The sequence below is a fragment of the Odocoileus virginianus genome, chromosome 27 (genome assembly GCF_023699985.2).
Source record: "Odocoileus virginianus isolate 20LAN1187 ecotype Illinois chromosome 27, Ovbor_1.2, whole genome shotgun sequence".
NCBI lineage: Eukaryota > Metazoa > Chordata > Mammalia > Artiodactyla > Cervidae > Odocoileus > Odocoileus virginianus.
Window position 1 is genome coordinate 196,450 of NC_069700.1, and position 23,323 is coordinate 219,772.

A 23,323-nucleotide genomic window follows, 5' to 3' on the forward strand; every position below is an offset into this window, starting at 1 on the left:
CTGCTTGAATCTCAATATAACTGTGAGGAGAGGAAAGGCAGACAAAAAGTTGTACACACTGTACTTTCCATTTACATAAAAGTCTAGAAATGCATACTCTGTGACTGAGTGGAGCACAGTGTCTGGGGTGGGGGAGGGGAGGAAGGGTTCCCAGGCACTTGAGAAGCCTCTGGGGGTGATGGACATGTACCCTCTTGATTGTGGTGATGATTTTATGAGTCACACTTGTCACAGCTTCAGTCTATATACTTTGATCAGTGCAGTTACTGTAGTTTATTTCTTAATAAAGCTGTTAATCTATTATAATATTGACCTGAAAATTATAGACTGAATCATTAATTAGCGAACTGAGCAAACTTATTAACAATACTTACCTTTTTAACTGTCGTTTAATTTAGACCTATTAGAGATTTAAAAGGCAGAACTGATAGCTCTGTCCTTAAACCCAAGGTAGGTGCAACAGAATCGGACAAGAACGGGCGCTGTGTGCTTTTACTACAAAGACACTCTCAACACACTGCAGGGTCCCTGTGTCAACTCTGAAGGTCCCGGAGTGACTCAAGTCAAGCTCCCCAGCAGGGCTGACAGTGGCCCCCGGCTCTGAGCGGCAGACGGGGAGACTGAGTCTCAGGGGCTGAACCGTTAGCCGAGGCCCACGCTTGTACGGGGACCAGCTCTGGGGTCTTGGACCAAAGGCGCGCCAGCACACGCCCCTAACTGAATCCGCGCAGCTCTTCTGAGAGCCCCCCAGCATCACTGCCGTTCTCACGGGCCTCCAGCAGTTACGGCGCTGCTGGCAGCAGGAGGGTTTTAGAAAGTGTAACCCAGCTCGCGGGACACAGGCGGCCGCGCTGAGCGCCTGTGGCACCGACTAAACAGCGCGGGACCATGCGTCTACACGCGGGAAGGTGCTCCTGCGAGTCTACACTTCGCCCAATGGAGACACCACCCCGCCTTGCCCGGGCCCGCCCCTCAACGTCCCACCTAGGCTCCGCCTTCCCCGGAAGGCCCCGCCCCGCCCACTCCCGGGCCCCGCCCCTCAACTTCCCACTCAGGCCCCGCCTCCCCGGAAGGCCCCGCCCACTCGGCCTCGGCGCTTTCCTGCTGGCGTCTGGTAGTGGCAGCGGACGGGCGCGGACGGGCTTCGGGCGGATGGAGCGGCCGGCGGCCGCCGCGGGCGGGGACGTGTCCCTGCACAACTTCAGCGCGAGGCTGTGGGAGCAGCTCGTTCACTTCCACGTGATGCGGATGACGGACTCGCTCTTCCTCTGGGTGGGGGCCACGCCGCACCTGCGCAACCTGGCCGTGGCCATGTGCACGCGCTACGTGAGTGGGCGGGGGGCGGGAGGGGATGAGGAAGGGGGAGGGAGGGGATGAGGAAGGGGGAGGGGTGCCGGCGTCCCGGAGGGGGCGGGGGAGGGAGGGGGGAGGGGCCGGGTCTGCTGGGGGCTGCGCCGCCCACCCGGGGGTCTCTGTCCCGCCGCACGACTGGTCCCCCCCCCACCCCCGGTCTCTGGTTGGAGTGTCGGGGTCCCCGCGGGACCCCTGCTGCCCGCTGTCACCCTCCCTGTGCCGGGGGTGGCGTGTCCCCCTCTTTTTCTGCCGGTTCCTCGCTGACCGCGTTTGTTTGCGTTTCCCGCACGTACCTGTCTCCCGCTCTTTCGCTCTGCTGTCCCATCGGGGGTGTAATTGGTGTCCTATTGGGCTCCCCAGACCCCGGCCGCTCTTCCAGGGCCGCCCCTCCCGCGGAATCCAGCCACTTCTCACCTCCCTCACCTGTCACCTGGGCCCCGCGCCATCGCTCCCCCGGCCGAGGTCCGCTTTGCCGCCTATGGGGTGTGTCAGAGCCGCTGTATCCAGGGGCCGCAGACTGGGGGGCTGAGAACAGCAGAGAGGGCAGAATTGAGGCATCCGCGGGCTGCTTCCTCCGTCTCCGGGCTTGCGGTGCTGCTGACACCTTGGGGCCCCTTGTCTGACAGCCTCCTCACCCCAGTTCTGCTCCAGTGTCCCAGGCCTCCTGTGTGCATCTCAGTCTGTCCCCTTCTTCCCAAAACACCAGTCCTATTAGTGGAAGGGCCCGCCTCACTTTGCTTATGTCTCAACTACATCTGCAGAGACCCTGTTTCCAAATAAAGTCACCTTCGCAGGTGCTGGGGTCAGGATGCCAGGACCTGGACATTCCTCTTGGAGGACGTGGCTCAGCCTGGTGCTGACAGCATCAGCCTTGTCATCCCTGCACTCAGACCCTCAAGAATTCAGAGCCTGCATGGACCTCCAGGCCCTGCAACGGCTGGGGCGCCCCCACCCCTCTGACTTTGCACCCACTTGCCCCTCTGGGCTGCTCCAGCCCTTCACAGGGCAGGCCTGTCTGCTCCCAGGAGAGGCTGCAGAACTGGGTGACACAGGCCCACTGCGGAGAGGCTGGCCTGCGACCGGAAGCGGGGCTGCAGGACCCTAGGTGCCCAGGTGATCCAGGAGGCTGGACCTCGCAGAAGAACCAGTGCCGCTCTCTGTTTTCCTTGCAGGACTCCATCCCCCTGTCCACTGCCCTCCTTGGGGACGCGTCTGACACCATGTCCACCGGCCTTGCCCAGCGCTTAGGTAGGTTCCGCAGCTCAGCTGCTGGAGCGCCCCGGTGGGGCTGTTCAGTGAAGCGGGGAGGTGAGTCAGTGTAGGAGGGAGGGTCTCCGTCTGGGAGGTGAACCCCCTGGTCGCTGCTGGAAGCCCAGGCCTTGCGCACTGGTCTCAGGAGCTGGTACCAGCACCCTCTCTGGGGGCCTGCTCCCCTCGGGCTCCAATGACCTTGGCTGCCTCCGAGCCAGTGAGTGACAGGTGATTTTGCTCCTCGTCCTCTTGGGAGGCGAGGGTGAGTGACGCCCACGGCGCCCAGTGGCAGCGGCTCCAGGTAGCATCCGGGGCCTGCCCTTCACTGCACGTGATGCTGCTCAGAGCTGGAAGGGAGATGGCCTGGCCTGAGGGTGGTGTGGAGGGGGTGTAAGCAGGGGCCGAGGTTGGGGGCTGCAGCCTCCACTGCACCCCGAGCACCCCTCCTGCAGATGCCTCACCGGTCCAGGTGAGGATGCCCGTGGCTGGCGTGTGTGACTGCCCGGTGGTCCCCGGTGCCTGGGCACCTCGATGGGTAGAGCAGCCTCACCCCCGTCTGGCCTGAGTGTCCCGGCCACGTGCGGAGCCCGGCGTCCTGGCCAGGGTGCAGTGGTGGGGCCCCTGCCGTGGTTTTGAGGCGCTCTCTGTGGTTGTGTTCACAGTTCTGTCAGCCTGGTCCCTGGGGAGTGGGCGTGTCTGTGGTGGTCGCTCTGGGATGCCCCACGGTCACACGGATTCCGGGCACCGCCGGCTTTCTAGGGGCGGGGGTGTCACGGGGCCCACAGGCCGCGCCAGACGCGGTGGAGACCACAGGGCCAGCGGCCGCGTCTCAGGAGCGGCCACCACACTAGTGCTTTAGGCTGAAGTTACAGGAACCCGAGTGGTAAGTCAGCTTGGTAATCTCTTATTAGGAAGTGATTTTGGTTCTACAGAAAAGCAGCAGGAAAGAGAGAAAGTCTTCCTGTTCAGCTTTTCTCACCTGGCTTCCCAGGTGCCGCCATTCCTTCTCTGCCTTTGCTGGAGTTGGTGGTCTTTAGTGAAGATAGGTTGGAAGCCTGATGCCCTCTCGTTTCACTGTATGTTTGCCTGCGTTTCAGGGTAACCGCCTCACCCCAGCAGGCAGACCCCATGTGCCGGGCCTGGGGGAGGAGGGTGGAAGCCTGCTGGTGTGTGGAGCTGGGACCGGGGGGTCCCCGAGTGTGGACAGAGTCCGGGAGAGGAGGTGGCGGGAGCTCGTTTGAGGAGAGGAATGAGCTGGCTCTTCAGTGAAGGGAGGCCAGCTCCCAGTGTCCTCGGGGCGAGGCCTGGAAGCAGTCTGTAAGCAAAAACCGGGGTTCTTCTTATTTCTTTCTTGCACTTTGTGCAAATGTTGGGGCTTTTTAAAACTAGCATTTTTCTTTCACATGGTTTACATCAGTTTACAAACAACGTAATCTGAAACAGAACACAGACGTCCCCTGTAACTGAGGTCAGATGTGATGGAGGCTCCCACCTGCCCATGTCTGCAAACCTGGTGGCTGTTGGCCACCACCCAGCAGGGTCGGGCACACGTGGTGGATGCCAGCACTGCCTTCCCCACCCCCCCCAGGGCGGGTCACATGGCTGCTGAGATCGCGTCGGGCCGGCCTGTGATGCCCTGCTGCGTCATCGTCTGGACCTGGGGTCTGGACCCTGCAGTGGAAGTTGTGTTATTAACTGTTGTTGGTTGTCTGGACGGTGCTGAAGAGACAGGTGTCCTGAGACCATCTCGTGTGGGAGAGCTGAGCGCCCTGGGGCTTCCCATGGACGGAGACCCCTTGCTCCATGCGGCTCTGGAGGGCAGAGGGGCTGCTGGGTGGACGAGCAGGTGGGCTCGGGTCTTGGCTCGTGGAGGGATGGGGGTCAGCGGCCCATGGGGCCGGGGACTTTCTGCCACTGCACGCAGAGCCTCTGTGATGCGAGGGGCCCAGCTTCCCCCGCGCCTGCTCTTTGCCTCTGATGGTGGGACTCGCCATCTCTGAGGCCCGCAGGGAGGAGCGCTTTGCCCCTGCCCCGGGGGGTGGGACTGGGTGAGGGGCTGGTATCTCCTGCTTCTCCTCGGGACCTGTCCTGCCTTCAGGTGCTGGGTGTGCGGCTGAGTCGGTTTTCCTGGTTGGAGCCGCTCCCACCAGCCCTAGGTGGTTCTGTAGAAAGGGGCTCAGTCATGTATTCAGCATGCAATTGAAAACCATACCTCGTGTGCGTGTGTGTGTGTGCGCTTGCACATACATTCATGTAGGAGTGTCAGCTCCTCTGGGAGGAGGGTGGTGGGGCTGGGGGAGAGGGTGGTACTGGAGGACCTTAATACTTTAAATCTGTGGACATCATCTTGTGGTTTGAAGAAGCGCAGCAACCAGCCAGCCCTGTGTGTAGCGTGGTGGGTCGCAGACACTGCGATCTGTGAACAGACTTGGGGGTTCTGGGGGTGCACCTCACCGGGTCCTGGTGCTGTGGCTCTCAGAACTGCTCTTCCGGATGAGCAGCGGGTCCAGCGACTGGTCTGCTTTGCAGCAGCTACCTGTGATGTTGTCGGAGTCAGAGCTTGCTTCGCTCTCAAAAAGCCTGCCTTTTCCAGGCCTTTCTCCGCTGTGAGCAGGCGTGGGGTCACAAGTGTCCCTGCGGTCTCTCTCTTCCAGCCAGGAAGACCAGCAAGCAGGTCTTTGTCAGCTATAACGTTCCAAACACCAGCAGCAGCTTCGAGTTGCTGGTAGAAAACCGGATCAAGGAGGAGATGCAGGCCTTTCCGGAGAAGTTCTAGCCAGAGAGACTCAGGCACAGGGGACGCTTGAATAAACAGACTGGATCCCACCGCTGCAGCAGGTTTACGTGTTCGCGTTTGTTCTTAAAGGGCTGGTCTCCTCCCTCCAGTCGCTGGGTAGGGTCCCAGGGCTGCACCTGAGGGTCCAGGGAGGAGGGGTCCAGCAGGACGTGTGAGGATGGGGAGGCCGCCGTGGTCCCCTAGAGGGCGTGGGCCACGACTGTGTCAGGCCGTCCTGCCAGCTCCATCCCCAAGGTCTCGCTCCACTGGGCCCTGTCCCCTCACCTGGGAGGTGGGAACCGTCTCCGGGCTGGGTTATCACCAGAAACGCTCTGCAAACCCTGTATGCCGGTGTCCCTAGGAACTGGGTTCTGGGTTTACCTGCCTTGCTGAACGGATCCCAGCGTCAGCCCCTCCTCATGCTTCCTGCCACCCCGTCTTTCCTTCTGTCTCCTCTCTCCTCCACGCCCTGGGCCCTTCCTGCCCGCGTCTTAACCCTCAGCCTTTTCCTGCTGCTCGCGGTGGCATCAGTCTCTCTGGGACACGTGCTGCTTTCCGGAAGCCACAGTGTTCCTGGGTCAGCGGCTCCCTACTTGGCTTCCAGTTGCGTCCCTGGGGAGTTTTTACAGCTTCCTCCCCGGAGTCAGGCAGCCCCTGCTTTGTGGGGCCGGAGACCGCCCCACGTGCCTCTCGGCACAGCCAAGGCAGGGACTGGACTCTTTGACGCTTGGGGTCCACATGGGCCCCTTTTGTCCTGGGAGGCAGTGGTTCGGGACCCTGGAGTGCGTTTCACGTGGTGGCAGGTATCACGCTGGGCTGGCTGGGACGCTCAGCCGGGATGAAAGGCCCTTCCGGGAACTGGGTCCTGGGCTAAGCCGCTAACCTGTGAGCCCCGGCCTGTCACGGCTTGGAGGTACGGAGGGCACCTCTCTAGGAGGGAGGAATAGGTAACAAAATCAGGGCTATGGAGAGGAGAGTTTGGTATAAATACTTTATTAAAGAAATATTGCTTTCTTGTTAAAAAAAAACACTACATTAAAGAGAGCCTTGGGCGCTCAGTCTTCCGACAGTCACAGTGTGAGAATCGTTCCCTCCCTGGGAGGCTCCAGGCCCCGGGTGAGGTCAGCAGGACGGCCACACACCAGCGGGGCGAGCTCGGAAACCTGCCACCCGTCCTCAGGGGTCTGAGCGGGTCACTGAGCAGGCAGTGGGCAGTCACCCCACCCTGCCTCTGCCTGCCCGGAAGACGAGGACCTGCTGGCCAGGAGCCCCCCAGCCTGGGGCAGGGCGGGGGCTGGGGTCACGCAGGCGCTGAAGCAGGGACACAGTGAGACCTGAACGCACAGAGTTTATTCCTTGTAGCCAGTGGTCATGAAATGCCCTGCAGGGGATCCCATCGGATGAGGTAGGGAAGACATTCCAGAGGTTTGTTAATGGGGCAACATCTTTATTTCTGTACATTTACACACACATCTCCCCCATGGTACAACAGCCGTGACGGCATGCAGGCGGCACGGAAGGCCGGGTCAGGGCTGGGTGCAGCTCTGTGCCGCCAGCAGGCACTCCAGGGGTCCTGTCCGGAAGCTTCCGGGTTGCTGCCACGGGGCAGGGAGGGCCCCTCAGTGAGGCTGGCACGCTGCGTCCCCCTGGCCTGGGGCTGCATCCTGGCCAGGGTCCCCACGGTCTCGTGGCCCGTCGGCCCCCCAGTTTGGCTCTAGGAGGTGGTACCAGGGACAGTGCTTACTCTGCGAGGCCTCATTCTTGCTGTTCTGTCGTCAGACCAGCTCACCAGCCCCTTCCCCCTAGTTGCCAGTGATTACGCTCTTAGAAAATGAGATATTTAAACCGTCTTACTCTGTTTCGGGTGCTAATATGCGGGATATTAGGTGAGTTGTTACTGGTTTCTGGAAAAGAACAGAAAGCAGAAGGGTTGCCTGTGTGCCTGACTTGGAAGGGGGGGTCCCGGCTCCCTGGGGTCGGGACGTGGGGTGCAGGGTGGCGCCGGGCCCCCCAGGCGGGCGGTCAGGTGCCTGAGCAGCGTCTCCCTGCTGAGCATGGAGGACACGGGCCGGGGGTCCACGCATGATTGGGGCCTGGCCAAGCAGGCGGGGCGCTGCCGCCTTGCCCACGCGGGCGGGGGCTTGGCCTGCGGGAGGCTTTTCTGCTTTGGCCCCGCTTCTCAGCCATTGCTCACGGAAGCCGTGAGCCCGGGCTGTGCTGGTCTCATGCCCGCAGGAGCCCAGCCTCGGCCAGCGTCTCGTCTAGTCCAGGAGACGGGCCTGACCATGACGGGACAGTGCTGACCCCACAGGACCGGCGTCTACCGTGGTCACCTAAGACGGACAGTCTTCCTGGAGGTGCAGGCCACACCCTGCGGCTTCATGCGTTCCCTAGAGGTCTACACCGCCAGCGGGAGGCCACGCAGCGCCTGGGGTCTGGTGAGTGGGCTGGTCTGGGGTCGCAGGTGCAGGCACGCCTGGCAGGTGGGGCCCGGGGACCCTGCTTGCTGCCCCGGCCCCCACACTGCAGGCCTGTCCTGGACCGGGGGGCCCGCGCCCAGCACGTGAGAAGGGCTGAGGCATCTCCTGGTTTGGCAGACAGGCCTGGAGGTTAAGGTGAGTGTGACCCGCCCCGTGGAAACAGAGAACAGAAGTGACTTGAGAGATGGAGAGCCAGGAGGAGCTGGGTCACAGGCCTGCGAGTTTGCTCGCTTTCCCACAAAGTTCTCCGGAGCCCGCGGCTCCTCCCAGGTCGGCCAGCGTGTGGGGGCTCGGTCGGGGGCGGGAGGTTGCCTTGCTGGTTCACACAGACTTGGGGGCCACGCTGTCCCTGGAAGAAGAGCCCACGGCAAAGACGTGTCCCAGAGCCGGGGCCGGGCCTTCCAGAGAGCCCAGGCTGCCCCCAGACGGGTGCCGGTGTTGCGACAGGATGGGGCCCGCCTGGCTGGCGAGGGTAGCTTCTTGGCCTCCCCCGTGCCGCCTCTGAAACAGCCGCAGACGGAACCGAAGGCCTGACCCTGACAGGCGGGAGGACGGGTCGAGGAACGCGGCGCCCTCGCACGGCGGGGCGGGGCGAGCTCGGGTGGGTTATTGCTTCTCGCGCTTGGCCTCGATGCCCTCCGAGGCTGCGGTCAGGCCCCGCCCAGGCCCCGCTCCTCGCCGGGGGGGAGCAGAGGACACGGCCGGTCCCTCGCAGGCTCCCCGGGGCCTCCAGGCTGGTGATTTCCGCGCGGTGTGTGCTCAGGACACGGCCTACCTGGGCCACGCCTGCGAGAGTGCCCGTCCCTCCCGGAGCGCTGCCGCGGTCGTTTCCCTTGGGTTTAGTTCAGGAAGGAGCCGGTAGTGAAGTCGTGCTGCAGAAACGCTGACTGCGAGGCGGGGCGGGGAGGGCCTTTCCTGCGGGAGCGGGCGACACGCGCGCGGGAGGGCGGTGGCAGCAGTGACTCGTGGCCGCGAGGCGCTGGTTGCTGGGGAGCGCAGGGGACAGACCTGCGCTGGAAGACCGTGGCGAGGCCGCCACTCATTTATGACTTCCGGTGACATGGTGACGCTTTTCCCCCGAAAGAGCTTCCGGATCAAGTATAAAAAGGATGATCTCGAAGGAGAGACGAAGCTGGTTTTAATGATATTGTGAGCTGCTTTTCCCTAACAGAGCGGAAGCTCTTCCCTTACAGAAAAGACTTTTACAAACCATCACACAGACTCCAGCAAAACCCTAACCATTCACATCTCAGTCTGAGGAGAGCGCAGCCCTGGGGATGCTCGGGGGCGGGGGACCCCGGGGAGCCGGGCTGCACGGTCCGGTCCAGCGGCGGCGTGTCCTTCCCGAGGAGGGGGCTTGGTTTTGAGATCAGTGAAGGGAAGGGAATAAAGTGCTTCTTGTAAAAATGACCAAAATAAATACAAACATTTCATGGCAGAAAAGAAAGTCTCCGAAGGGTCGTCTGCTAGGTCCGCTCCCCCAGACGCGTGCGCTCCTCGAGAGCTTTGCAGGGTCCCCGCCCCACCCCGGGGTCCCCAGCCTCCGCGCCGGCTACATGGGCCGCCCGCCGTTGGCCGTGGCCCCGTCGGGCCGCCCGTCGCCCGCGGCGGCCGCGTCGTGCAGCCCCGAGTAGTCCTTGAGCTCGGCGTGGGTGGGCAGCAGGGGCTGCTCGCCGCGCCGGGGCGGCAGGAGCGGCTGGCGCGTGTAGTGCTCGCCGTCGGGGATGCTCTCGGGCAGGCTCTGGCCCCGGCTCTCGGGCAGCAGCAGGAGGCAGATGATGCAGATGAGCGTGCAGCAGGCGAAGATGACGTGGTGCAGGAAGTAGCCCTTCTGGTTGTGCAGCTCGATGATGGGCGCCGTCAGCATGCCGAAGCCCGCGCTGGCCAGCACCAGCCCCAGCCCGCCGCACCTACGAGGGTGCACGGGTCAGCGGGCCGGGCCGGGGCCGGGCCCCGCCCCTGCCCCGGCCCGTCCCGCGTTCCCCGCGTCAGCCCAGGCTTCTTCCTTCCTTCACTTTCAAAGGTGACTCTATAATAAACACCACCGTAAGGGGGAAAACCAGCCTCACCTGCCCTACATGATAGACAGTGTTGAGAAACCAGGTGTTAGTAGATTACGCTGTTGTCCCGAGGCTTGCTTTCCGCTTAGAAGAGAGGAGGGTGGCCACGGATTAACGAAGGCATTAAAAACACATCAAGAGGAAAGCTGCCAAGACAGTGGAGCATAAAGGCCCTGAGCTCGCCTCCCTGCAAGGGGCCACCAGAATCACAGCTGTCTGTGGAACAACCATTGATGCCAAATAGATCCACAACTAAAGACGTAAAGAAGGAACCATGACAAGATGGGTAGGAGGACCAGAAGCACAATATAAAGTCTCATGACTCCCACCAGACCACTGACCCACATGCTGGAGAATATATTCCAGAGGATCTCCCACAGAAGTGAGTTCTGAACCCCAAGTCGGGCTCCCCAGCTTGGGCGTCCTGCACCAGGAAGAAACACACCGCAACACAATAAAGGCCATATATGACAAACCCAGGCTGCCCAGTGGCGCAGTGGTAAAGAATCTGCCTGTCAGTGCAAGAGACGCAGGTCTGATTCCCCTCCAGGGAAGAGCCCCTGGAGGAGAAGACGGCAGCCCACTCCAGTGTCCTCGCCTGGGAAATCCCATGCACAGAGGAGCCTGGGGGACCACAGTCCACGGGGTCACAGAGACTCGGACCTGACTTAGCGGCTGAGCACAAGCATGGTCACAGAGCTAGAGCTGACATCCTCCACGGTGAAAAGCTAAAAGCATCTCCTCTGCGATCAGGAACAAGAACAAGGTGTGCACTCTCACCATTTTTACTCAACATAGTTTTGAATAAAAATCCTAGCCACAGCAAAGAAGAATCCAAATTGGAAAGAAGTAAAACTGTCACTGTTTGCAGATGACGTGATACTATATATAGAAAATCCTAAAGATGCTACCAGAAAACTGCTGGAGCTCATCAGTGAATTCGGTAAAACTGCAAGATGAGAAATTAATAAACAAGTCTGTTGCATTTCTATACACTAACAACAAACTATCAGTAACAGAAATTAAGGAAACAATCTCATTTACCATCACATCAAAGAGAATAAAATACATAGGAATAAACCTACCTAAGGAGGTAAAAGACTTGTATTCTGAAAGCTATGATGCTAATGAAAGAAATAGATGATGACAAAAACAAATAGGAATATACACTGTTTTTGGATTGGGAGAATCACTGTTCTTAAAATCACCACCACACAAGGCAATCTACAGATTGAGTGCAGTCCTTATCAGAATACCCATGACATTTTTCACAGAACTACAACAAATATCTTAGAAACTTATGGAAACACAGCAGACCTGTAATACCAAAACAATCTTGAGAAAGCAGGAGAGAGCTGCAGGAATCAAGTTCCCTGACTCCAGACTACACTAGAAAGCTACAGCGATCACAGCAGCAGGGTGCTGGCGCAGAAACCGACACGCAGACCAACGGAACCGAATAGAAAGCCCATAAAGAAACCCGCACGCTTATGGTCAGTTAACCTGTGACAGAGGAGGCAAGAATGTGCAGTGGGGAGCGGACAGTCAAGCATTCTCTTCTGGAACGTCCACAGCAGACACCCCGCTTCGTAACCATTGGGACGCTGCAAATCAGATCGCCCTGGTCCTCGGCAGGAGGGCCACTGGCCAAGTGAACGCAGCAGAGTGAATCTGACGACCCTGCAGAGAGTGGTGTGACTGAGCCACCGGAAGTTGGATAAACGAGAACCTGAAACAACCGTTTGGTCCTCATGAGTCTGCTCACTCCAGGAAGCTACAGGGCGCTGCAGGGGGCGTGTGGGCTGCTGGGGCTAAAGCTCTTGTTCCCAGGCTTTTGATACCAGTGAGCCGTCACCACCTGGGTGACCTTCCCGTGCCTGAGTCTGGGTGGTGCCGAGGGAGGTGGGCCCACAGGGAGGTGGGTACACAGCCCCCAAGGGGGTCCTGGTCAAGGAGCTGGGCTCCCCTCAGAGTCCAGGTGAACCTGACATGGTAAGGTATTAGGTTACTGTGCGTGCTAAGTCGCCTCAGTCGTGTCTGACTCTGCAACCCTATGGACTGGAGCCTGCCAGGCTCCTCTCTCCATGGGATTCTCCAGGCCAGAATACTGGAGTGGGTAGACTTTCCCTTCTCCAGGGGATCTTCCCAAACCAGGGATTGAAGCCAGGTCTCCCACATTGCAGGTGGATTCTTTTATCACCTGAGTTACCACTGGCAGGCTGGTTCTTTACTACTAGCGCCACCTGGAAGGTCTATCAAATGAAATGTATTTGATTTACGGTAGAACTTTGGACTGGTTTTTAAAAAGTGCCTCTGTGTCTACGAATGCATACATATAAAATGCAATATATGTATGCATGCATATGTACTATGCAATATGTCTTGACATATTTTTCCCCACAAAAGCCGTTTTCTGTTGATTTCCTATTAAGGATCCCTTGGGATTAGTAAGATCAGGAACAGCTGTGGCAGAATCTGATATTCCATTTTTGGCTCTTGTGTTTCAGAAATCTCAGTTCAGAGAATGGGATGATTATGTGGTTGGTTCTGAGGCTCTACCCTGCCCCCACCACCCCGAATGCTGACTTTGTACACTTTCTGCTTTTCTCTAGCCTGTCAGGAGAGGGCAGCACCTGCTCATGTTTAAGCAGTAGATTTACAGAGAAAGGAGGACCCAGGGCAGGTTGCCTCCTCCAGCTTCAGGAGCACAGAGGTTTAATATGCACTGGATATCTGATTTACTAGTGATGATGTGATGGTGATGCATTAGTCCCTCAGTCGTGCCCGACTCTGCGACCCCAAGCACTGCAGCCCACCAGGCTCCTCTGTCCATGGACATCTCCAAGCAAGAATACTGGAGTGGGCAGCCTTTCTCTTCTCCAGGGGAATCTTCCTGACCCAGGGATCAAACCCAGGTCTCCTGCATTGCAGGCAGATTCTTCACCATCTGCACCAAAGGGCCCTTATTTTTTTACTAGTGATAACATCTAAATTACTTTAACGATATAAAGGTTGGCATGCAGGCAGATTTCTTATAAGTAGCAAGCTTGAATTAAGTTTTCTGGGATCTTTGGGGGAAAAAAAGAAACAGAAAAAACAAAGAATCTTCAAATTATTCTTTTAAAGACATGAACCCAGCATCTTGAACACAGAAAACAAGCTTCCTGTTTTTCGATTCCTCCGTCGTGTTATTTATTTTTACTGCCTTTCTGTGAAGTCAGAGATGAACAAATATTTCTGCCAATCTCTGCATATCACTGCCAGAAACACTCAGGTAGGCATCGCTGATAACACCATGTCCCTGGGATCAGACCCTCCGCGTGCTCTCTGTCCCCACCCGTCCCCAAAGACGGGGCCGTCAGGATGAGCCTCTGTCGGGGCAGAGGTGAGCTCCCCCGACTTGAGGCAAAGGGCCCGAGTCTTGGATCACTTCCCAGGGGAGCCTGTGCTGTAGACATTTATATACAAGGTAAGCGGCCGCCCCGCGTGTCTCGAACGTGCAGGCTGGTGCCCGCTCGTGAGGGCCGCCTGGAGCAGTGACACAGGTGGGTTCCATCTGGCGGGAGTGGGGCCGGGGAGGGGCCGGTCAGAGAGAGTAAGGTGCTGGGGGAGGGAGGGGGGAGGCAGGCACCGGCGCCTCCCGGAGCCTGTGAGGAGGTGTCGGCAGGTGACGCTGCTCACCTCAGGTGAAGGAAACACAAGCAAAAATAAACGGGACCTAATTAAACTGTCTGAAGTTAAAGGTTTTGCACAGTAAAGGAAACCGTCAACAACATGAAAAGCCAACCTACTGAATGGGAGACAGTATTTGCAAGTGGTATGACCGATAAGCAGTTAACATCCAAAATACACAAACAGCTGATATAACTCAACGTCAAAAACAGAAGACCCCGAATGAAACATCGGCAGAACCGAATATGCATTTTCCCAAAGAAGTGCAGATGGCCGAGAGGCACGGGAAGACGCTCCGCATCACCGGTCATGAGGGAAAAGCAGATCAGAACCACAGCGAGGTGCCACCTCACCCCTGCCAAAATGGCCATCATCGAAAAGAACACAGCCTGCCCCCCAGCCACGCCAACGAGGACGCGGAGAAGCGAACCTTTGTGCCCTGCTGATGGGAAGTGCTGCAGCCACCACGGAGACCACGATGGAGGTTTCTCAGCAGACCAACACTGGAACGACCACATGATCCAGATTCCACTTCTGGGTCCAAGGAAAACCCGAAACACCAAGACCAGACATGCTCCTCAGTGTTCAGAGTGGCATTATTTACAGCAGCCAAAACATGGAAGCATCCCAAGTGTCCACAGACAGATCAAGAAGACGAGGTGTATACACGTGATGGAATGTCAGCCATGAAAAAGAACAAGACTGTGCCATTTGCAACATGGATAGATTTGAAGGGTGTCATGCTAAGTGAAGTAAGTCAGAGAAAGACAAATCCTGTATGGTATCACTTGTAAGTGTAATCTAAAAAGTAGAAGAAACTAGGGAATATAGCAGAAAGGAAGCAGAATCACAGATACAGGAAACAGACTAGTTAGTGGCTCCCAGTGGGGGGAGAGTGCGGGGCGCACGATAGGGTGGGGGGTAAGAGGTACAAACCAGCCGGTGTAAACTATGCCACAAGGATGTACACTACCGGGGAGTGGAGCCGGTACTTTATAATTTGCCTTTCAGTTAACATGTAGTAACCTTTAAACACTCAATCACGGCAGCACACGGGAAACTTAGATTGTGCGCCGACTGTCCATAAAGAAAAAGCCCCGCAGCCAGGCCCTGGCGCACAGGCAGCCAGGACGTTGGGAGCTGAAGTGGCTCGTCCCTGCCCCCAGCGCCTGCCTCCTCCCCGTCCAGTTTGTGAGGGCGCCTGCTCGGTCCTTGACCTTCGCAGCTGTGCTTGTTCCGAGGGTGTGTTCCTAGCGGTGGTGAACAGAAGGCTAATTCTCTATTCACAAACATGAGGCTTGCAGGCCCGAGCGGCCCCTCCCAGCTGCTCCGGGGTTCACCTGTGAGATGGGAGGGGCAGGAAGCCCACTTCCCCCCAGCAGCTCTGGGATTGCCCCCGAGGGGACACGCCAGGAAGGGCTGGGATGCGGGGTGTCCCGCGGGGAGCGTCCTCACTGGGAGACCGCCGACCTCACCTCCTACATCTGCAACTACAAATGCATCGCCCAGGTCAGGTGTTCTGTCTAGTCTGTCATCCTGACAAGCTGACCCCGAGAACATTCGCTGAATTTCCATCCCCAATAATCTTGCCAGGTCTGCCTCCAAGGAAAAGGATGACTGCGTTTCCTTCAGTTCAGCTTGTTCAGCAGAACCTAACCATGATGAATGCAGTCTGCCGACCACCAGGGTGAAGGGTGGCCCGCCCCGGAGAGACAACCACACACAGTCTGACCATGATTCCTGCCCTCTGAAGGAGCCCTCCTGCTGGGGGCCTTTGTGAAGGGAGGGCGTTTAACCCACAGAGAGACGCCGAGGGCTGCTGTCTGCCTGGCACTCTGCGGAGTCCCGCCTGAAATAAGCTCCTGGCATCGTATTCCAGGATGGGGCAGCCTTCAGGCTTGGCACACGTGTGAGAACCCAGAAGGAGGAATCAGAAATCAGAAGGAGGAATCAGAAATCAGGCAGTCCTGCGGACCTGCCTGCCTCCACCCAGAGCCCAGGGGCAAGACGGTCTGTCCTGGGCACCCTGCCTTGAACGGGACTGGCCGCATGTGTCTCTCACGTGGGAAAGGGAGGCTGGCAGGGTGTTGCGTGCTGCTGGCCTGGGCTCTATCTCACGGCCGAATAACTGCCACACTCACAATTAACAAAGCATGTGTTTAGAAAGTTAATGACATTCACGTACCAAGTTCAGGAGCTTGAACGAAAGTCACCGCTTCACTGAGCCCAAGCGACACCCGCGACAGCAGGACACCCGTCCATGTTGCTACGCCCTCAGCGCCAGAGCCTGTGCACGCGCCCCCCGCCCCCCAGGGACATGGCAGGGCCCCCCACCATTTCAGAAAACAGGCCACTGCTTAGTCTTTGCGCGCGGCCTCTGCTGGGCAGGCATACGGGGGTGGGGTGGTTCCCAACAAGTATTTGCCAGACAAATCAGTGACGTAACCGGCTGGGCTTTCTCTCTCTGAGCCTTTTCTTTGGACTGGAGACACCGGCTTCTCAGCCAGCAGAAGACCAAGGCCCTTTCTACTCTACTTTCTGAGACCGACTTGTCGCTGAATCCTCCTAGGACAGTGGGCAGCGCTTGGTGGGGCTGAAGCACAGGCATATATCCAGGGACCCCCTGACAGCCCTCCTTTACCAGGGCCTCTTGTGTGGCTTGTACCCCCAAATCCCTTTGTTCCCCATCCCTCCAGCTGCCTGGACGGGACCCAGGGCTCAGTTCTCCCCTGATTCGGGCATCCCTGGGGGTCAGGGTGGAAGAGCAGTCCATCTCAAGCAGACGCCCAGTGCAGCCCGAACCTTGTCCAGAGGCCCAGGCTAGAGCTGGTGGCTCATTCACCAGAAGCTTTGCCAGGCAGCGCCCACCCCAACCCGTGTCCTTGGAAGACCCCTGCCTGCCCCATGGACTGCGCACACGTACCTGATGACCGTGGGGGTGATCTCTGCACAGAAGAACACGCTGAGGCTCCCCACCGCGTGGGAGGCGAACATGCCCACGATGGAGAAGGTGATGGAGAACTTGTCTTTGACGCTGTCGCTCATTCCTGGGGGAGAACCGGGGCGGTGAGGGGCTGGAGGGCGCGGGGGAGGGGCAGGGGGGAGGGGGCCTGACGGCGCTCTCCCCTCCTCCCCTCTGCCCGGGGTGAGGCGCAGGCCCCGGAGACGAGCAGCGAGTCCAGGCGTGGGAGGTCAGAGCCTTCCTGGCAGGTTCCCCCGAGGCCCCGGGCGGCTGGAGCGTGGGGCCCAGGCTGACTCTGCCGTAAGCTGAGGACCGGAGCGACCGGCAGGGACGGAGGCTGGGGGGCTCCCTGGCCTCAGGCCTGACCAAGACGAGGGACAGGAGCCCCGAGCTTGATTTAGCGGAACAAAAACTCAGATAACCCCGAGAGAGGAACGGGGGCCTGGAGGGAACGTGCCGGACCGAGTCAGGCATCTTGGCCGTGGCTCGGGGTCTGACCTCACACCCAGGCGGCGGCAGGCAAGCTGCTGAGGGTCGGAAGCAGGGTGCGGCCCGTTCCCTGCGAGGCTGGTTGGGAGCCTGGGGGGCTCGGCGCTGTAGGCCGGGCTCGTGCGTGCGCGCAGCCGTGGCACGCGCAGCCGTGGTTCGTGCGCGCGCGCAGCCGTGTTGCGTGCAGGGGCAGCGGTCCACCAGTCCCCGCGGCCAGGGCGGCGGGCTTGGGGGGTTCACATGCAGGATGGGCGGCTTCCCCTGGCGGCGGTCAGGCAGACCTCCAATGCTCCGGGGCCGCGTCCCCGAGGCCCTGCATCCCAGCAGGTGTGGCTGGGCTGGGCCACGCTGCCGGCTGCTGCCAGGGGAAGGGGTGAGGGCAGCGTGCAAGCCGGACGCAAACGGGAGGGGGGCAGCCAGGCTTTCTAGAGGCGGGAGGGACAGAGGACAAGTGGATGCGTGTGGTGTCCAACCTACGGCCAACTTCAGCTGCAACTCTTGGGGCGAAAGTGGTGGGGAAAGAGAGGAAAGGGAAACCACAGGTCTGTGAGTCGCTCTGAAAACGCCCTTCAGGTGCAATAAAAAGACAGCGTCACCGCACGCCCCCGGGGCTCACCTGAGTCTGGATGCTGGCTGTATTTCCCGATCACTGGGCCGTGGAACCGCAGTGGAGGGGGACGAAGGCGGGCAGAGAGGGGAGAAAGAGAGCAGGTCAGGGCGGCTGTTACGACCTCATGTGTCCAGGGGCAGCGGGGCGGCCTCTCTGCCCACATGCCAGGCCCACGTGGGCAGCACGGTTGACACTGCCAGCGGCCAGAGAGCAGGAGAGCCCAGGGCCTCCGGGTGGGCGTTTCACCAAATGGAGCGCCTCTCACCAAATGGAGTGCTTCCTGTTCAGAAGGGAGGTCTGGGGCCCCTCTGACTCTGGAGCCTGAGGAGGGTGCAGCTCTGAGAGGAGGGGTCCAGGCACAGCACCCTGCACCCCCTCAAGCCAAAGGGTTACTTTCACTGTGTCCAATGCCACTCAGGTCCCCGCAGCCTGTGCTGGGGCACCAGGCTCAGGTTAGACCAGGTGGCATCATGTGCCCGTGAAGCCTGGTCCCCTGGGCACCCCAGCTCAGGGACCAAGGTGGCGGCTGTGAGCCTGGGCTGCCGCTTGCCTGCACGTCCCCCCAACCCAGGGGCGCCGAGGAAGGCTCCGCAAGGGCAACTCAGGAGGCCCCAGCAGGGGACGGACCCCATGTGGCTGCAGCTGAAAACAAGACCAGTCTCCCGGCAAGATACTGAACGCATGCAAACTTGCCCAACTCGGAAAACTGAGTCCAACACTGGCTGTTCTAGAATCCAGTTTGCACAACAAGGCTGAGGAAGTCCTCAGTCTTTTCCTTCTCTTCCCTTTGTTCTGGACATGTGCTCCCCACCTGGACGTCACACAGACCTGGGATACTAGGAGGCGTTTGGCTTTCTCAGCAGCTCTGGCCTAACTCCTGACACCTCGGGAGGGAGGGGGCAGCCATCAGAGGCATCTGGTTGCCACGGCGCTGGAGTGGGGGTGGGGGGAACGGTCCTGGGTGGAGGGGGCTCGGGTGCCCGGCTCCTGCCTCGCTCCAGGTGATCAGACACTCTGGGCCTCGTCCCCGCGTGGGAGCAGCTTCAGTTCACTAGAGCCGCACTGAGCTTGACTCTTAAGAGCCGAACGAGCTACACAGATGGTCTAGCTTTTCTTTAAATGATTTTTAACATTTACTGAGAAGTTCTCCGGCCCCAAGAGCAGCTAATAAACTCGGGAACACGTACTGAAAAGCAGTGTCCCAGGGCAAGGGTGTCACCGAGTGTTTATCTTTCCCTTGATGTCACACGAGAGAAGTCCTTTCTTACTTCTCAGGTGATGATGGATCACAAAGGGGCCATGTGGCCACCAGGGGGTCATGGCTGCCAGGACTGCAGAGACCTCGGTGCCCGGGAGGGCTGGGGTCAGGGCGGGAGGAGAAGAGACCCCACACCCTTGGGGCAGGAGGGGAGACCCCACACCCTAGGGGCAGTGGCTGCGTGTTCTAAGGGTAGCTCGTCCTGCAGCTGCTCAGTGCAGGGGTTCTGGGAGGACAGCGGAGCCCCTGGGTATCGCCCCCCCCCATCCCCGTGCCCCTGGTCCCGCCTGCTGCCCACTGCCCACCCCCCCCACCCCGGCCCGGCCCACTCACGGTTGAGCAGCCCGAGCTGCAGGAGCGAGGCCAGGGCGGTGAGGATCATGAAGAGCAGCAGGCCGCCCCGGCGGCCCAGGACGCGCACCGCCAGGCACATGGCCAGGCAGGACGCCAGCGCGATGCCGGCCGCCGCGTAGTAGTCGGCGTAGAAGTCTTCGAGCAGCGGCTCCTTCACTTCATGGCCCATCATGCTTCGGGCGAAGCAGTGGTGGATCCCGAAGCCGGTCAGCCTGCGGGCACACGGCGCGTGGGCCACGGGGTCCCAGGGGCGGGGCCGCCGCGCTGTCCCGAGGCTGGGGGTCCGTGTCCGCCAGCACGGTTCCCTCCAGACGCTCAGGCAGCTCCTCGGCTCACCGGCCGGCGCCGCTCCTGGGCGCCCTGCCCGCCGCCGCCCGGCCCCCGCACTCACGAGTTTACACACAGCACCACGATGTTCTTCCACAGGTTCCGGGTCCCCACCACCTTCACGATGCAGACCTTCCTGGGCCTCCGGGACAGCTCCTTCTCCAGCTCTGTGGGGAACGGCTCGTGAGCCACACTGGCCGGCCGGCCGGCAGGGGCCCCACTGACAGCTGGGTGCGAACTGGGGCGTCAGGAGGAGAGCGGTTTCTGCTCGGGCGGGGGAGGGCCTGGCTCTCGGGGCAGAACACTGGCTTTGCAGGTGCAGCAGGCGCTGCAGGGAACCGGGCCTTTTCCAGAGACAGCAGGATGCACGAAGCAGCCACCCAAGTGGGCTCTGTCTGTAGGCGTTGCTGGCGGGTGCTGAGGCCCTGGTTAGGCTCTGGCAGGGGTTCTCCTCCTTGTGGAGTCTGACTGGTCTGCATCTCCTTCTGCTTAAGGACTGGGAGACACATGCACTGCCCTGGTCCCCAAACCACCCCTGTGGGCACAACAAACTGGGCAGGTGCAGTGCCCGCATCTTAGAAAGAGAAGTGGCCAAATGGACCAGGAGATCCAACCAGTCCATCCTAAAGGAGATCAGTCCTGAATGTTCATTGGAAGGACTGATGCTGAAGCTGAAACTCTAATACTTGGCTACCTGCTGTGAAGACCTGACTCATTGGAAAAGATCCTGATGCTGGGAAAGATGGAAGGCGGGAGAAGGGGACAACAGGATGAGATGGTTGGATGGCATCACCAACACGATGGACTTGAGTTTGAGCAAGCTCTGGGAGTTGGTGATGGACAGGGAAGCCTGGTGTGTGTCCATGGGGTCGCAGAGTCTGACTCGACTGAGCGACTGAACAGCCACAACGACACCCTTTTCAGGGGCCAGAAAAGGAAAAGGAGACTTAAGCAAGCAGGACTGTTGAAGCTGGGGAAGTGAGTAAAGACTGAAAGTGCGCCAAACAGAAGCGGCTGGGGGCCTGAGGAGTGGGCAGCCCTGGTGGGGTCCTGGGCAGCCCTCGGTGAGGATGTCGGGTCCAGGCTGCAGCTGGGCTGCCCGCAAGAACAGCCGTGCGGTTTCCCAGCCGTGACACAGTCAGGGGACCTGGGACGTTACAACCGGGAGACTGATGGGGAGGTTTCAGAATTCTGTCTCTGCAGCTTTACCATAAACTTGAGATGAATCCTAAACAAGTGCACTAAAAATAAAGCCCGCGGTGGGTGCGAAGGCCTGGGGGAAGCGGGGTTGCCTCTGGAGGGGCCTGGGAGTGGCAGCTCTCTTGGGAGACGGGGTCTTGGGGGTGTGTGCCCCCCCCCCCCCGAGCCTCCTAGGCCCTCTCCCTGCCATCCCACAGGAGAGGGTCACCACCTCACCAGTGACAGCTGGGGAACAGGCCGCTTAACCACAAGGGCTTAGGAGGTTTTCTCTTTTAAAATGTTTGGGGACTTCCCTGGTGACCCAGTGGTTAGGAATATGCCTTCCAATGCAGGGGACATGGGTTCGATCCCTGGTTGAGGAACCAAGAGTCCACAGGCTACGGGGAAATGAAGCCGGTGTCTCACAGCTGCTGAAAGCCTCACGCTGCACGGGAGACCCAGTGCAGCCAAGAAAGAAAAAAGTCCAGATCAGCACCACCAACTGGGGCCCGGAAGGGAGAAGGGGGACTGCTCCTACATCCGAGGGATCAGCCCCCTGAGTCTCCAGAACCTTCTTCCTTCTCACTGTTCAGGCCCAGACCTGGCGGCCTGTGCCCCAGCTGGAACAGCTGGCCCTCCAGCCGTCCATCCACAGGTCCTCCTGACCTTTATCGTCCCCTCTGCAGAAACAGGCTCATGGGGGTTACAGACACACTTTCCCCACGGTCACAACACTAGAAGACGTTTAAAGAGCATGGAAATGTGCTCCAAACACATAACGCCGACCCAACGATACGAGTATCCTCACTGTTGTAAAACTGCTCATGAACCTGCTCACAGGTTCTACACTTGCTCACCACGGAAATCTCCCAAGAAGAAAAACCAAACGTCCATTAGCACAGCTGTATAGATTAAAATTTTTTTTGTACTGTGGCCCAAACTGAATTCCTGATACTTTCTGGTATATGAAATAGAGGTTGTTAAGAAGCTTAGCAATTGTAATTATGACCTGAGTTTTTTTCTTTTTTAAGCATTAAACTCTGGAGCCCAAGTTGACTGTAGTCTGCAGAGGTAGCTGCGTTACTCTGGGTGGAATCCCATTGACCCGTTGGGGCCGCTGGTGTCTTGCGCATCCCCGGCCTGTCAACAACAACTTAAAACTTCCCAGGTCTGTTCTGGGAGGAAACCCAGCGGGGAGGCCCTCGGGATGGACACCAGAGGCCTTTCGGTCTCTCCAGAAATCTCGGGGCTCCCTGAGGTCCTCACGTGGGGGAACAGGAGGGACAAGGGGTGCAGAGAACAGGCTCTGAGCTCCTGCAAGTTGATGGGGAGACGCCTCCCCTCTCCCCGCGCCTCTTCCAACCTCTTGGAGCCAGACTTGAGATTCCAAGACAAAGGCTACGTTGGGGCTCTGGGGCTCCAGGTCGCCCCTGCTCCGCCTGCGCCCCCTTTCTGCCCTGCTCCCCGCAATGGGCCACCGGGGAGCCGGTCCTGGCCGGACAGGTGACAGCTGTCCTCACCTGGGGGGGCGAGGGGCCTGACGGAACCCCAGCTCTCACCCTCGGGCTGAGGCTTCCCGTCTGATGAAGGGACGGATTAACGACCAGACAGAAGTCGCGGGGCTGCCTGGCCCCCCGTGTGCAGCCGCCTCCCTGGCCCTGGGTTCGGCTGACCCAGACCGTCCCAGCTTCTCCCCAGCCAGCGCAGGGACTCCTTTCTGGGCCTGGGGGACCCCCGCTGACCCCTGAGGCTGACCCCTGAGGTGGCCTCTCAGCCCGCGAGTCTCCAGCCAGCTTGAGGACCCTGCAGGAGCAGGAAGCTTATGCAGAGGGTCAGAGGCAGGTCGCTGGGGGTAAGGAGGGGGCCTGACACCGGGACCTGTTCCTCACCCGGGGTCCAAGACAGAGCGAGCCACACGGGGCTGGGTCTACACACTGTTACTGAGCAGGGCTCGGGCAAAGCCCCCTGGCCTGATGTGGGTACCCTCGAACCTCAGAGCCTCACCCAAACGACCTGGGGCAGGACGCTCCCCTCAGCGTCAGGCTGCCCAGAGAGGGCCTGCTGCAGGGGGACAGGACTGCCCCAACCCGGCTCACGCGGAGGAGGCGAGGGGGCTCCCCCCAAGGAGGGAACGCTGGGGGTGGGGAGCCCTGCCCCAGCCCCAGCTTGGGGCCTCTTCCCCAGAGGTAGAGGGGGATGATCTCATTGACAGAACAGGTTCTGAGGGGGGTCAAACGCATAAAGAGCGGCTCAGCCCCGCCTGGCCGGGGTGGAGTCAGGGCTGGAGAGAAGCCCGGAGGGGCCTGGATTAGATGCCAGGGAGGAGTGTCCACCCAGGCAGTGCAGGGCGCAGGTCTGGAGCTTGGACAGCCGCCGTCCCCCGGCTTTGCCTGGGTGCTGCCGCGGAGGGAGACCCAGGGGCGGGGACAGCCACGTGCCCCGGAGCCCCGGGCTGAACCCAGAACCACCCAACTCCCGGGCAGGGAAGCAGGAAAAGACTGAGCACTGCCTTCCAAAAACAGGAGGGAAATGAATCCGTGCAACGAGGATGC

The 23,323-nt window shown here is 59.7% G+C and overlaps 2 protein-coding genes and 1 long non-coding RNA gene across 6 annotated transcripts in view; 2 read left to right on the top strand and 1 right to left on the bottom strand.

Moving 5' to 3' along the window:
- The first annotated feature begins 1,067 nt into the window (after positions 1–1,067).
- Positions 1,068–5,430, top strand: PSMG4 (proteasome assembly chaperone 4). The gene is made up of 3 exons (XM_070456980.1): positions 1,068–1,326; positions 2,526–2,601; positions 5,259–5,430. The coding sequence occupies exons 1-3, from the start codon at positions 1,153–1,155 to the stop codon at positions 5,378–5,380; spliced, it is 372 nt and encodes a 123-aa protein (XP_070313081.1). The 5' UTR covers positions 1,068–1,152; the 3' UTR covers positions 5,381–5,430.
- Positions 5,431–5,503: 73 nt separating this feature from the next.
- On the top strand, positions 5,504–9,307 carry LOC139031578 (uncharacterized). Of its 2 annotated transcripts, none has more exons than XR_011484067.1 (2): positions 5,504–7,818; positions 7,978–9,307. It is a non-coding gene; the product is annotated as an uncharacterized lncRNA (long non-coding RNA). The 2 variants fall into 2 exon arrangements; XR_011484068.1 differs by having other exon boundaries at positions 7,982–9,307.
- The window catches only part of SLC22A23 (solute carrier family 22 member 23), a 128,837-nt gene continuing 114,495 nt past the window's right edge, over positions 8,982–23,323 (bottom strand). Inside the window, exons 6-11 of one of the 3 annotated variants that reach the window (XM_070456974.1) lie at positions 19,657–19,759; positions 19,245–19,477; positions 17,660–17,692; positions 17,517–17,540; positions 16,516–16,639; positions 8,982–9,770 (exon numbers count right to left, since the gene is read on the bottom strand). In XM_070456974.1, the coding sequence (XP_070313075.1) occupies positions 9,413–9,770; positions 16,516–16,639; positions 17,517–17,540; positions 17,660–17,692; positions 19,245–19,477; positions 19,657–19,759 (875 nt within the window). In that variant the 3' untranslated portion in view covers positions 8,982–9,412. Of the gene's footprint in view, positions 9,771–16,515; positions 16,640–17,516; positions 17,541–17,659; positions 17,693–19,244; positions 19,478–19,656; positions 19,760–23,323 lie in introns of those variants that run through there. The other 2 variants (XM_070456975.1, XM_070456976.1) reach the window with 2 other exon arrangements.